This window comes from Haliotis rubra, unplaced genomic scaffold, assembly GCF_003918875.1.
Source record: "Haliotis rubra isolate DU_JTF1 unplaced genomic scaffold, ASM391887v1 Scf339, whole genome shotgun sequence".
NCBI classification, from domain to species: Eukaryota; Metazoa; Mollusca; class Gastropoda; order Lepetellida; family Haliotidae; genus Haliotis; species Haliotis rubra.
Window position 1 is genome coordinate 196,803 of NW_025767012.1, and position 14,065 is coordinate 210,867.

Consider the following 14,065-nt stretch of genomic DNA (forward strand, 5'->3'; position numbering starts at 1 on the left):
TTAAAGTCTCAAAGACCTGCTCTGTAGAGGTGCTTAAATGTGTTTTGACGTATGCCTATGTGCTTAGATTAGATGTGCGTAACCCACGTAGGCACACAATTAACGCTGAAAACGTACTCCCCATTGTAGTCATTCCCGGGTGAGCGACGTCTGTATGTCTCTTCTGTGTACCACCATATACTCGTATGCACAACTGCAAGACCATGGGTTGGTCAAGGGTGGTTCCGGCATCAATACAACTGGTTCAGAAGCACATGAGTAGGTGATGAATCTGACGGGTATTTCCAGGCCTGTTCTGATGCAAAGAGCTATACAGAGTCACCATGACAGACACACTTTTATTTCAATCATGATAGCGATGTCTAAATTCAATAATAGTATAAACACAGTATCCCAATTTCACTTCAGTCAGTAACCACATGTTCTAGGTCTAGACCAAACAAGGTCACATTCTTGCCTAAGCCTCTGTAGAGACAGTTCTGTCTTATGAACTCTATAACAGGGGTTGTCGTAAGAACCGTTTCTTTTCCCAATTAGTTGCGTTACTGATACGGATTGGCCTGCGTTACCAGGTTTCGGCTTGGTGGACAATAATCTTTGTTCTAGTTAGATTTCCTGTTTACAATAGAGACCCGTGAAGATCCGGGTTAGAATTGATCTTCAGTAACCCATGCTTGTCGTAAGAAGCGACTAACGGGATCGGGTGGTCAGGCTCGCTGACTTGATTGACACATGTCAGTTGCGCAGATCGATGCTAATGCTGTTGATCACAGGATTGTCTGGTCCAGACTCGATTATTTTACAGACCGCCGCCATATAGCTGGGATATTGCTGAGTGCGGCGTATTACTAAACTTACTCACTCTATAACGGGAGGACCCAGCTACCAATTTCACGTTCACAACATTGTGGCCTGACGTTGTCATACGTCACTATTACGTCGCCGCAAGGTTAACGTTATTTGAGGCTAATGTTTTTACGTTGTCTTAACGTTCTATTTCACGTTAATAGTTGAATAATTTTCCCAGTAGAGAACAATACAAAGCAGTAAGAAATAAAGCAGAAATTCACAATGTTTATTCGTCAATTTGCATGTTGTTTTGGTCGTGTGCTTTCGGAAGCTGTAGCTGAATAGTGAAGAAAGAATCTCAAAGTGAAAGGTTTTACAGAAAACTATCGTGACACCACGAAGAAACGTTGTCATAAGGTAGTGAGGAGCCCAAAACATAACGTTTCTTTAACGTAACGTTGCAACGTTGTTATTACGCTGTGACATAACGTTATTGATAACATGACCTAATACTAACGTTGTGACAACGTTGTGTCATAACGGTACCAATCTACAACCTTCCCACAACATTGTGAAAACAAGTGTGTTAGCTGGGGAACTGTCTTCATTGCTCTATAACAGGGGAAGTGCTGTCTTCATTGTTCTATAACAGGGGAGGTGCTGTCTTCTTTGTTCTATAACAGGGGAGGTGCTGTCTTCATTGTTCTATAACAGAGGAGGTGCTGTCTGCATTGTTCTGTCTGTCAGGGGAGGTTCCCTTTCAACATAGGATGATGTGATGTGTACATTGACAAAAACTGTTTCTTTGAGACCAATATATAGATCAACAGTGCATTTCCATTTTTCTTGCATCCAGAAAAGGCCAGTGTGCTTTAACCTTGATTAAGACTTTCACTTCTACAATGCTGTAAGCTTCACTTTGATTGGCCAAAGACTGGATGCAATGGGATGTCCTCAGACTTTGTGCGTTGTACTTTGCGTGGTATCGAGCACTAAGACCATATTTTCACGATATCCCAAATCAATGATATTGAAGAAAGTGGCACCTGATTGGAATGATATTGAATTCATGATCACAAAAATACATTATACAACAATATCCATATTAGGATATTTTCAGACCTTCCATGGTTTTGGACCAGATGTCTGGAAGCAGCAATGTTTCATCCAAATCAGAATTCATCTCAGATGGACATCATTAGGTGATGGAAGAAGATTATGACAGACAAAGAAAGACAGATATTGGATTCAGCTGACATCAATACATACATGTTGTGCTTTATTCTTTTAAAGTATTCCTTACTTGGTCAGTTATTTATTACATGTAGCACTTTACTGATTAAACTTAAATATTATTTTGTATTGGTCAAAATAGGAAATATATAAAATGCTTCCATAGCAAGAGGAGTGAAAAAAGACAGTCATGATGGTCACAGGGAGGAAGCCGGGCCGCTTCAGGGGAAGGCCCGGAAAGGGTGGGTGACCCCACCCTGACAGTGTGGATTTCGGACATCAGGAGCCACGCTGACACCAGGTGCCTGAATCCTTCAAAGGCCGCTGCTGTCAACGTATATAACCTGGCACAGAGGACCTGACAAGAAATTCAAGGGCGTGGAGACCTGAAAGATCAGCCAGCAGAGATCTTCAAGGTCCTGAGAAGAGTCTTTGGGGATGGAGACCAGCTATCCCTCCTCCAGGAAAGATTCTACTCCTTGAAACAAGCACAAGAGGATCTTGTCACCGGCTCCCTCAACATGGTGGAACCTTTCGACCAGATTTCTGAACTTGATCCCTCCATGAAAAAGAACAGGGATCAGACACTGAAGGGGAGACTCGCCGAGGTCGTAACAGATGAAGGGTTGAAGAGAGAGCTGAAGAGGCTCAACATTGAACAACGAGACTTATCCTTCTTTGACCTTAGGGATTGAGCTGTGGCCTGGCTTGGGAACTACAAGAAGCCCAAATCAGTTCAAGTCTGCCAGTGTCAAGTCTGAGGAGTCCATTGTCAAGCAGCAAAAGTCGCTCATCGACCAACAGCGTGAACAGATCAACAGGCTGCTGAAAGCTCTGAGCCAGGGGGAATGCCATCAGACCCCATGGCGGCAGCAAGGAAGACAGGAAACCCTTTAGATGTTAGGTCTGAAGCTCTCCACATCACCAGACGAGGGACTGTCCCCAGAGAAAAAACGAGGCGCAGGGAAACAGTTAGAACCTGTAGTGGAGAGCTACATTACAGGAGAGCTGGATATTGGCTCAATCTTACATTACAGAGACAGTTGTCGTCTTGAAAGTCACAGAAGTTACATGCCTCATTGACACCGAGCCCATGTGTCAACCACAACAGAGTCCTTCTTCAATCGGAACTTCCAGGGAAGAGAGTGGTTGGATGTATCTAACTTCATCAAGGTCAAGGCGGCAAATGGAGAGGAGATTCCCATCCTGGGCTACATCAAGCTCTCGGTAAATATTTTCGGAGAAAAAAATTAGGATTTTTTATTGCAAAGGATACATAAGATGAAGATACTATAGAAAGGAAGGATAAAGTACCCGGAGTGTTAGGCGTGAACATCTTCAGGGACATCCAAGAACATGTTAAGACAAGACCTATCCCTGAAGATTGGAGACAGATCCTAGCCCTGTACGAGGAAGTTTATGCCAACTGTCAAAGAGAAGCTATTGGACGAGTCAGAGTTGCAGGACTTACTCCAGTACTGACACCAGCAAGAAGGGAAAGAGGAAAGTTAGGCTTCAAGGACTTGGGATGTCTGCATGGGACGAGTCATGAGACAAAGCCTTTGAGGAGTTGAAGACAAAGCTAACTTCTGCCCCGATCCTAGAACTTTTCAGACTTCACCAAAACGTCCATTCTGGAAGTTGATGCCAGCAATGCAGGACTCGGAGCTGTACCATCACAAGAGCTGGGTAAAGTAGTCCTCGGCTATGCTAGTTATTCCCTTCATCCTAACGAGAAGAACATGGAGAACTACTGCAGCATGAAGTTGGAACTGCTTGCACTCAAATGGGCTGTGACAGAGAAGTACAGAGACCTACTGATTGGAACATAGTGCTTCATGTTTACTGACAACCCACTCAGCTAATTCATTAGTTGGGTAGGCGAACTGACTCAATTCACCCTTACAATCAGGCATAGATCAGGCAAACAGAACAAGAATGCAGGTTCTCTCAGCCACAAGTCAAAGCATTCTCCAGAGCCAGTCTAGAGTCATTAAGAAGTGGAAACCTCAACAGCATCACTGGCGATTCTACTTCCAGGAGTCCTTAGATCAACTATTCATGAGATAATGGAGTTGGAAATGCAGGAAGAAATGAACACAACACTTCAAAGGCAAGTTCCCATCATATCTACCCACATGCCAGCACTTTCAACAGAAGATATAGCCAAACATCAGATGGAGTGAGTGAGTATGGCTTTACGCCGCTTTTAGCAATATTCCAGCAATATCACGGCGGGGGACAACAGAAATGGGCTTCACACATTCTACCCATGTGGGGATTGGAACCCGGGTCTTCTGCGTGACGAGCGGACGCTTTAACCACTAGGCTACCCCACCGCCCCCACATCAAATGGAAGATGAATACATTGGGAGATTCAAGCACTATTGGGATCAAGACAAGAAGCCTACCAAGCATCAGTACCCACAGGAGCATCCAAGGACAAGGAGACTATTTCAATACTGGAAATAGATGCTGGAAGATAAATATGTTCTCTATAGACAAAAACTGGAGAAATGTCGTTCGGTCAAGCAACTGTTACTGCCACAGTCACTGAAGGAAAAGGTTCTCAGGTCTGTACATAATGATCATGGTGACCAATGCGCTCAGAAGACATAGGCGCTATTACATAGTAGATGCATGTGGTCCTACATGGTGAGGGATGTCAAGATGTATGTTGGGTAAATATGGAGAGTGTGTGCATCCTACCATTGGATCTATATTAGTCAAGAGACCACTTGAGATCCTTGCCATCGACTTCACCATGTTGGAACCAGGGACTGACAAGAGTGAAAACGTCTTGGTGATGACAGATGTGTATACAAAATTTACATAGGTCATACCTCTTGGGGGGCAATCAGTGAAAGGGGTAGCCCAAACCTTGGTCAAGGAATGGTTTGTACATTACGGAGTTCCAGTAAGGCTACATAGCGATCAAGCCCGGAAGCTTTGTAACATATATTGGATTGTCAAGATGAAAACGACATTGTACCACCCTGAAAGAATGCTTCATGAGAGAGATTCAACAGAACCTTCTTCAGACCTTGCCTAAAGACAAGAAGTACCATTGGCCAGAACTACTGCCAGAGATGTTGTATGCTTACAACTCAACCCCTTATGCGACTACAGGGTACTCTCCTCACTATCTCTTCATTGGGAGGAAGCCAAAGGTTCCCATAGATCACCTTCTTGGACAGGCGGAAGAACCACGAAAGGAGTGGGTGACCAATCATCACCAAAAGTTGAGAGATGTATACTGCATGGTGTCTGATAGGACAGAACGAAACGTAGGGAAGGTCTGAAACGTAGGGAAAGGGTAAATGAGCATGCAAATCACATGGATATCCCAGTTGCTGCTCGTGTATTCTTGAAAAATCACCGTCAAGGAAGACACAAGATCCAAGACGAATGGGCTCCAATGCCACACAAAGTCATAGAGAGGAAAGAAAACATGATAGTGTACATGATAGAGTCCTGGATGAAAAGGCATGCACCAAAGTTGTCCACAGGAAGGAGCTGCTGGATCCAAGACATTAGTAGATGATATCCATCAAGCACTGGAAGACGAACTGGAAGCTGAGCCGAGACAACCAGTAGACAAGGTGGAGGTTAATGATGATGATGCATTTCAGAAATACATGCTGGAACCTCATTATCTCAGACATGGTGTGAGTAAGCGAGTGTGTTTAGTTTTACGCCGTACTCAGCAATATTCAAGCTATATGACGGCGGTCTGTAAATAATCGAGTCTGGACCAGACAATCCAGTGATCAACAGCAAGAGCATCGATCTGCACAAATGGGAACCGATGACATGTGTCAACCAAGTCAGTGAGCCTGACCACCCGATCCCGTTAGTCGCCTCTTACAACAAGCATGGGTTACTGAAGATCAATATTCTTACCCGGTCCTTCACGGGTGCAGACAAAGTGTACCACCGGGGAAGAGGCGGATGTGCAGGACACAGACCCTGCAGAGTCTGCTGAACAGGGTAATGGAGGACACACCAATGTCTGTTGACAGTACTGCTTCATCCGAAGCAGGGGAGCTGGAGCATGGCTGGGTAGAAGTAACACCACCTCGGAGATCCGATAGCACCTCAGCAGGCACACACAAAAATCATTACAATAAATCACGATGTTGTTCAGCCCATCTGTAATTGAAGACATTAGCAAGGAGTAGCTGCTGCTTGTTCAGCTGTTGCACAAATCCGTCCAGAAGTAAAATGCTGGGATGGGTATGATAGTCGGGGAAAGTTTTATAAGGCAGTACTTATATATACTTTTATGCAGTATTTTCTCAATTGTATTTTGGGTTGTAAAATGTAACCAATGTAAACTAAGTATTTACCTAGTATTGTTTACAAAGAGCGTGTTAAACCCATGATCTTGTTATCAATTCAAGATAGATTTAGATATTCTTATGTTTTGATGTTTGCATCCTAGTTGTCAGGAGCCAACTATTAAGCAGGCGAGCGTAAAGTGCCTTTTCCCCATGTGCGATGCTATATTTAGATTTTGATATGTCAGCTGTTTCTGACTATATTTATACGGAATTTCTAATATAACTATTTTAAGGATTTGTTTATTAAGATGTTTGTCAAACTGTTTCTTTTTGATAAATCCACTATGTACATGTTTATTTAACTGTTCATTGAAAATAATTAATTTGTAAACTCCCATGATGCTTTGTACATCCAGTCACTTCTCCTGCTCAGAACAACAGACAATTTTTCAGGACAACTATTCCTCATATAATCTTCTTATAACCTCACCTCCGTGTGTAGTGTTTACACTGGACCTGGATGGCAGGCAGTATTGCGCCATAGTAGTTGGGGGGTTTCAAGGTTTCTACATGTCGAACTACAGAGAACATAAACTCTTGGACCCAGAAGAGTATGTCCTCCTTTTACACAAGAAGGAAACCATATAGTTTTCTGATAGAAGCCATATTTGTTATGATACTGATCATTAGCATTAGTTGTAGGGTAATTTGCCACCTGTTAGGGCACATTGTGCCTCGTGCAGGGACAGTCAACAACAGCACACATTATTTGTTTATTATTTGTTGGGCTGTGATGATCCATTATGGGGCACATTGTTTTGCTGTGATGGTCCAATGTGGGCACATTGTTTTGATATGATGATTCATAATGGGCACATTGTAATGCTGTGATGACCCACTATAATGTTCAATGTTTCAGTTTCAATAAGGTACACTATTGTCCATGAAGAGTGCACATTGTTTGTCTGTGATGGTCCATGAAGGTAGCACATTGTCTATCTGAGATGGTCCATGACAACATACATCATGTGTTTTCTGTGATGGTCCATGAAGGTAGTACGTTGTCTATCTGTGATGGTCCATGACAACGTACATCATGTGTTTTCTGTGATGGTCCATGAAGGTAGCACATTGTCTATCTGTGATGGTCCATGACAACATACATCATGTGTTTTCTGTGATGGTCCATGAAGGTAGCACATTGTCTATCTGTGATGGTCCATGAAGGTAGCACATTGTCTATCTGTGATGGTCCATGACAACATACATCATGTGTTTTCTGTGATGGTCCATGAAGGTAGCACATTGTCTATCTGTGATGGTCCATGAAGGTAGCACATTGTCTATCTGTGATGGTCCATGACAACATACATCATGTGTTTTCTGTGATGGTCCATGAAGGTTGCTCATTGTTTGTCTGTGATGGTCCATGACAACGTACATCATGTATTTTCTGTGATGGTCCATGAAGGGAGCACATTGTCTATCTGTGATGGTCCATGACAACGTACATCATGTATTTTCTGTGATGGTCCATGAAGGGAGCACATTGTCTATCTGTGATGGTCCATGACAACTTACATCATGTGTTTTCTGTGATGGTCCATGAAGGTTGCTCATTGTTTGTCTGTGATGGTCCATGAAGGTAGCACATTGTTTGTTCCTAAGAGCGAGGTCTCAGAAGACAAAGCACATCCTCTATGATGATGAAAAGCACAATCACAAGGCATTCTTCACATCCTCCAGTGGCTGGTATCTGTTAAGTAGACAGAATCCTGAAACAAAACCATTGTCAGAGTAGGTCAGGGATTGGCTGCTGAGACAGCGTGACTTGGTGACATGGTAACAACATAACATACAAAAATTAACTATAACACAAAACAGAGTTGTCATTCTGGAATCGTTCCTAGTTGTTTATCCTAAATATTACTCACAGTGTGTGTTGGGTGGCTGGAGGAGGGGTGCTCGGGTAGCAGGGTATCAGGGTAAAGTGAGCTACCCTGGTGGCTGGGGGGAAGGGTGCTCGGGTAGCAGGGTAAAGTGAGCTACCCAGGTGGCTATGGGGTGGGTGGGGTGGAGTGAGTGGGGATGGTTAAGCTCAGACGACCTCTACCTGAAGTAATATTTACACATATTCTCCACCAGATATTCCCTAATGTATGTAACCAAGCATGTAACTTGAAGTATTTCTCCAGGTATGTATCAATCTAAGTACATGTGTATATTCATGTAAGTTGCCATGTATGTACCAATGTATCTTTGGATCAATTTAGATACATGTACCAATGTACCAGTGTATGTACTCCTGTATCTGTCAATGTTTGTACCAGTGTGTGACCCACCTAGGTACCAATGTGTGTGTATCCAATTAGGGACCATTCATTATTTATGGCTAGGGGGGTGATGATGATATTTATGGAGAAGCATGTACATGTGAATGATCCCCCCTAAAATTTATGTACAAAGTAAGTGACCTCCCCTGCATGTCAAAATTGCTGCCCCCCTCCCCACCCCAGAACAAAATGGGTGCCCACCCCTTTAAAATCATCTAGCCATAAATAATGAACGGTCCCTTATGAACTAATATGTGTACACACGTGTGAACCAGTGTGTATCATTCTATATACCAATGTGAACCCATGTACCTTTCAGAATGTCCAGGCAGACTGTACGGAGGGGTCCCTCTGCAAACTTGCAATCATCTTTTGTTTGAGCTGACATCTAGCACTAGTTATTGACCGTGTTAAAACCCCTCGAATTTCAGCTTTTGGACATTCACTTCTACTCAAACAAAAGCCTGCAACAAAGGAAAACCTTCCTTCAGACATAACCACACAATCACCGATTATGAGTAAGTGAAGCGCAGTGAGCTTAGTTTTATGCCTCTTTTAGCAATATTCCAGCAATATCACAGCGGAGGACACCAGAAATGGGCTTTACACATTGTACCCACGTGGGGAATCAAACCCAGGTGTCATGAGTAAACACCTTAACCTCTAGGCTACCTCACCAACACAACTGCTTCTGTCAGGACTGATATGTTTCAGAACTAAAAGAAGTTATAAAGGATATTTTCAATCAAATACAGGAATTCTTCCTTTTTTGTACTTTGCCTCATTGATTTGTTTTAAAACTAGAAGATTTAAAAAATGACATTTGAATAAAATACAGTAATTCTGCAATTTGCTCTCTTTTCTTTATCTCTCCAAAATGAAGGGTGACCTTGTGGTAACAGGAAACTCATAATGTCTGGCCTTTATTTATCTGTACTTTTATCAGTCAAATCCTTCAAAAGTAACAGACAACCAGAACATCGCAATTAACAGAGCAATGGAAAACCCCACCTGTGATGGCATCAACGACTGTTTGATCCAAGCCGCGAAATTTACTATACTGAGTGTCCGACAGTGAACTGTTGGCCAATTCTTGTCGCGTGTAGAACAGTCCAAGCAGGTAGCGAGCAGACGGGCAAGCATTGCGGAAAGGCTGTCCATATCTGACCTCAACCTTCACCTTCCTTTCTGCTATGGTCATCTGGACGTGACTTACGTAGACATTGGAGCCTGGGTTCAGCTCCACCAACTGAAACATTGGAGGGTTATATCAACAGTATACTGACTGAAACATCAGAAGGATATATTCAAATTTCCTGTACCAACTGAAACATTGGAGGTATATATCAACAATCTACCTACTTAAACATCGGAGGGATATATCTACAATATACTGACTGAAACATCAGATAAAATATTGTGATTCAAACATCAGAGGGACATATCAACATTTCTGTACCAATTGAAACATCAGAGGTATATATCAACAATATACTGACTGAAACATTAGAGGGATATATCAACATTTATCTACCCACTAAAACATCGGAGGTATATCTCAACATTTCTGTACCAATTGAAACATCAGAGGTATATATCAACAATATACTGACTGAAACATTAGAGGAATATATCAACATTTATCTATCCACTGAAACATCAGACACATATATCAACATCTCTACCAACTGAAACATCAGACACATATATCAACATCTCTACCAACTGAAACATCAGACACATATATCAACATCTCTACCAACTGAAACATCAGACATATATATCAACACATCTACCAACTGAAACATCAGACACATATAATCATCTCTACCAACTGAAACATCAGACACATATATTAACACATCTACCAACTGAAACATCAGACACATATATCAACATCTCTACCAACTGAAACATCAGACACATATATCAACACATCTACCAACTGAAACATCAGACACATATATCAACATCTCTACCAACTGAAACATCAGACATATATATAAACATCTCTACCAACTGAAACATCAGACACATATATCGACACATCTACCAACTGAAACATCAGACACATATAATCATCTCTACCAACTGAAACATCAGACACATATATTAACACATCTACCAACTGAAACATCAGACACATATATCAACATCTCTACCAACTGAAACATCATACACATATATAAACATCTCTAGCAACTGAAACATCAGACACATATATCAACATCTCTTGCAACTGAAACATCAGACACATATATCAACACATCTACCAACTGAAACATCAGACACATATATCAACATCTCTAGCAACTGAAACATCAGATACATATATCAACACATCTACCAACTGAAACATCAGACACATATATCAACACATCTACCAACTGAAACATCAGACACATATATCAACACATCTAGCAACTGAAACATCAGACACATATATCAACACATCTTCCAACTGAAACATCAGACACATATCAACACATCTACCAACTGAAACATCAGACGTACATATCAACAATATACTGACTGAAACATCAGACATATATGTCAACATTTCTACCAATTGAAACATTTGACACATATTATCAACATCTCTACCAACTGAAACATCAGACACATATATCAACATCTCTAGCAACTGATACATCAGACACATATATCAACACATCTACCAACTGAAACATCAGACACATATAATCATCTCTACCAACTGAAACATCAGACACATATATTAACACATCTACCAACTGAAACATCAGACACATATATCAACATCTCTACCAACTGAAACATCATACACATATATAAACATCTCTACCAACTGAAACATCAGACACATACATCAACATCTCTACCAACTGAAACATCAGACACATATATCAACACATCTACCAACTGAAACATCAGACACATATATCAACATCTCTAGCAACTGAAACATCAGACACATATATCACATCACATCTACATCAACTGAAACATCAGACACATATATCAACACATCTACCAACTGAAACATCAGACACATATATCAACACATCTAGCAACTGAAACATCAGACACATATATCAACACATCTACCAACTGAAACATCAGACACATATATCAACATCTCTAGCAACTGAAACATCAGACACATATATCAACACATCTACCAACTGAAACACCAGACACATATATCAACACATCTACCAACTGAAACATCAGACACATATATCAACACATCTACCAACTGAAACATCAGACACATATATCAACATCTCTACCAACTGAAACATCAGACGTACATATCAACACATCTACCAACTGAAACATCAGACACATATATCAACACATCTACCAACTGATTCTCTGTCATCACATCAGCATCAAGACACATAATCAATATACTCCAGAATGTCCCCTGAAGCAGGGGCTGCTGATGGCAAATATCAACACTGATCTTGAAATATGCTAAATGATCTCCCTGGACACAGCTGTGACAGAGTGAGTGAGTGAATTTAGTTTTACGTTGCTTTTAACAATATTCCAGCAATATCACGGCGGGGACACCAGAAATGGGCTTCACACATTGTACCTACCTGGGGAATCGAACCTGAGTTTTTGGCTTGACAAGCGAACGCTTTAACCACTAGGCTACCCCACCGCCCCCATCTGTGACACTGACAGTGGAGAACAGACTGACGACATACCTGCAAGGCTAGTGCCTGTACCGCCCCCATCTGTGACAGTGGAGAACAGACTGACGACATACCCGCGAGGCTAGTGCCTGTACCGCCCCCATCTGTGACAGTGGAGAACAGACTGACGACATACCTGCAAGGCTAGTGCCTGTTCCGGTGTGTAGATCCCAGGCCGACCTTGGACCACCATTCTGTCAGCCCCTACAAGTACAAGGTCATGGCTGTCCAAGTCACTCTCTTAGTAGCAAAATACTAATATAAATGACATAAATGACAGTCTTCATGTCTTAGTTGTTCTTCAGTATTGTTAGTCTTACAGTTCCTGTCAATATTGCTTCACAGGAAAGACTTCATTATTTATAATATCTGAATTGGTGAGTGAGTGCGCTTGATCACGTCAACATGTTTTCACCTGTTTTCTCTTAGATCTGCCTGCTGTAGCATATATTTTTTTTATATTGAGTACATGTTATTGTGTAATGGTAAAAGAAAACGTGTTATTGTGCGATGGTAACAGATAACATGTTGTTGTGTGATGGTAACAGATAACATGTTATTGTGTGATGGTAACAGATAACATGTTATTGTGTAATGGTAAAAGAAAACATGTTATTATGCGATGGTAACAGAAAACATGTTGTGTAATGGTAAAAGAAGACATGTTATTGTGCGATGGTAACAGATAACATGTTGTTGTGTGATGGTAACAGATAACATGTTATTGTGTGATGGTAACAGATAACAGGTAATTGTGTGATGGTAACAGATAACATGTTATTGTGTGATGGTAACAGATAACACGTAATTGTGTGATGGTAACAGATAACATGTTATTGTGCGATGGTAACAGATAACATGCTATTGTGCGATGGTAACAGATAGTATGTTATTATGCGATGGCAACAGATACCATGTTATTGTGCGATGGTAACAGATAACACGTTCTTGTGCGATGTTAACAGATAACATGTAATTGTGCGATGGTAACAGATAACATGTTATTGTGTGATGGTAACAGATAACACGTAATTGTGTGATGGTAACAGATAACATGTTATTGTGTGATGGCAACAGATAACATGTTATTGTGTGATGGCAACAGATAACATGTTATTGTGTTATGGCAACAGATAACACGTAATTGTGCGATGGTAACAGATAACGTGTTATGGTGTGATGGTAACAGATAACACGTTCTTGTGTCATGGTAACAGATAACATGTTCTTGTGTCATGGTAACAGATAACATGTTCTTGTGTCATGGTGACAGATAACACGTTCTTGTGTCATGGTAACAGATAACACGTTCTTGTGTCATGGTAACAGATAACACGTTCTTGTGTCATGGTAACAGATAACATGTTCTTGTGTCATGGTAACAGATAACACGTTCTTGTGTCATGGTAACAGATACCAGGTTATTGTGCAATGGTAACAGATACCAGATTATTGTGCAATGGTAATGGTAACAGATACCAGGTTATTGTGCGATGGTAACAGATACCAGGTTATTGTGCGATGGTAACAGATACCAGATTATTGTGCGATGGTAACAGATACCAGGTTATTGTGCGATGATAACAGATACCAGGTTATTGTGCGATGGTAACAGATACCAGGTTATTGTGCGATGGTAACAGATACCAGGTCATTGTGCGATGGTAACAGATACCAGGTCATTGTGCGATGGTAACAGATACCAGGTCATTGTGCGATGGTAACAGATACCAGGTCATTG

The 14,065-nt window shown here is 41.3% G+C and overlaps 1 protein-coding gene and 1 long non-coding RNA gene across 2 annotated transcripts in view; one reads left to right on the plus strand and one right to left on the minus strand.

Moving 5' to 3' along the window:
- Positions 1-7,203: 7,203 nt before the first annotated feature.
- LOC124284553 lies at positions 7,204-8,002 on the plus strand. Its single transcript, XR_006900583.1, has 3 exons — positions 7,204-7,288; positions 7,499-7,916; positions 7,951-8,002. It is a non-coding gene; the product is annotated as an uncharacterized LOC124284553 (long non-coding RNA).
- The window catches only part of LOC124284552 (zinc finger protein 37-like), a 33,631-nt gene continuing 27,427 nt past the window's right edge, over positions 7,862-14,065 (minus strand). The window contains exons 5-8 of the mRNA XM_046720636.1: positions 12,461-12,528; positions 9,650-9,887; positions 8,951-9,102; positions 7,862-8,080 (exon numbers count right to left, since the gene is read on the minus strand). Coding sequence (XP_046576592.1) covers positions 8,954-9,102; positions 9,650-9,887; positions 12,461-12,528 — 455 coding nt within the window. The 3' untranslated portion in view covers positions 7,862-8,080; positions 8,951-8,953. The remainder of the gene's footprint in view (positions 8,081-8,950; positions 9,103-9,649; positions 9,888-12,460; positions 12,529-14,065) is intronic.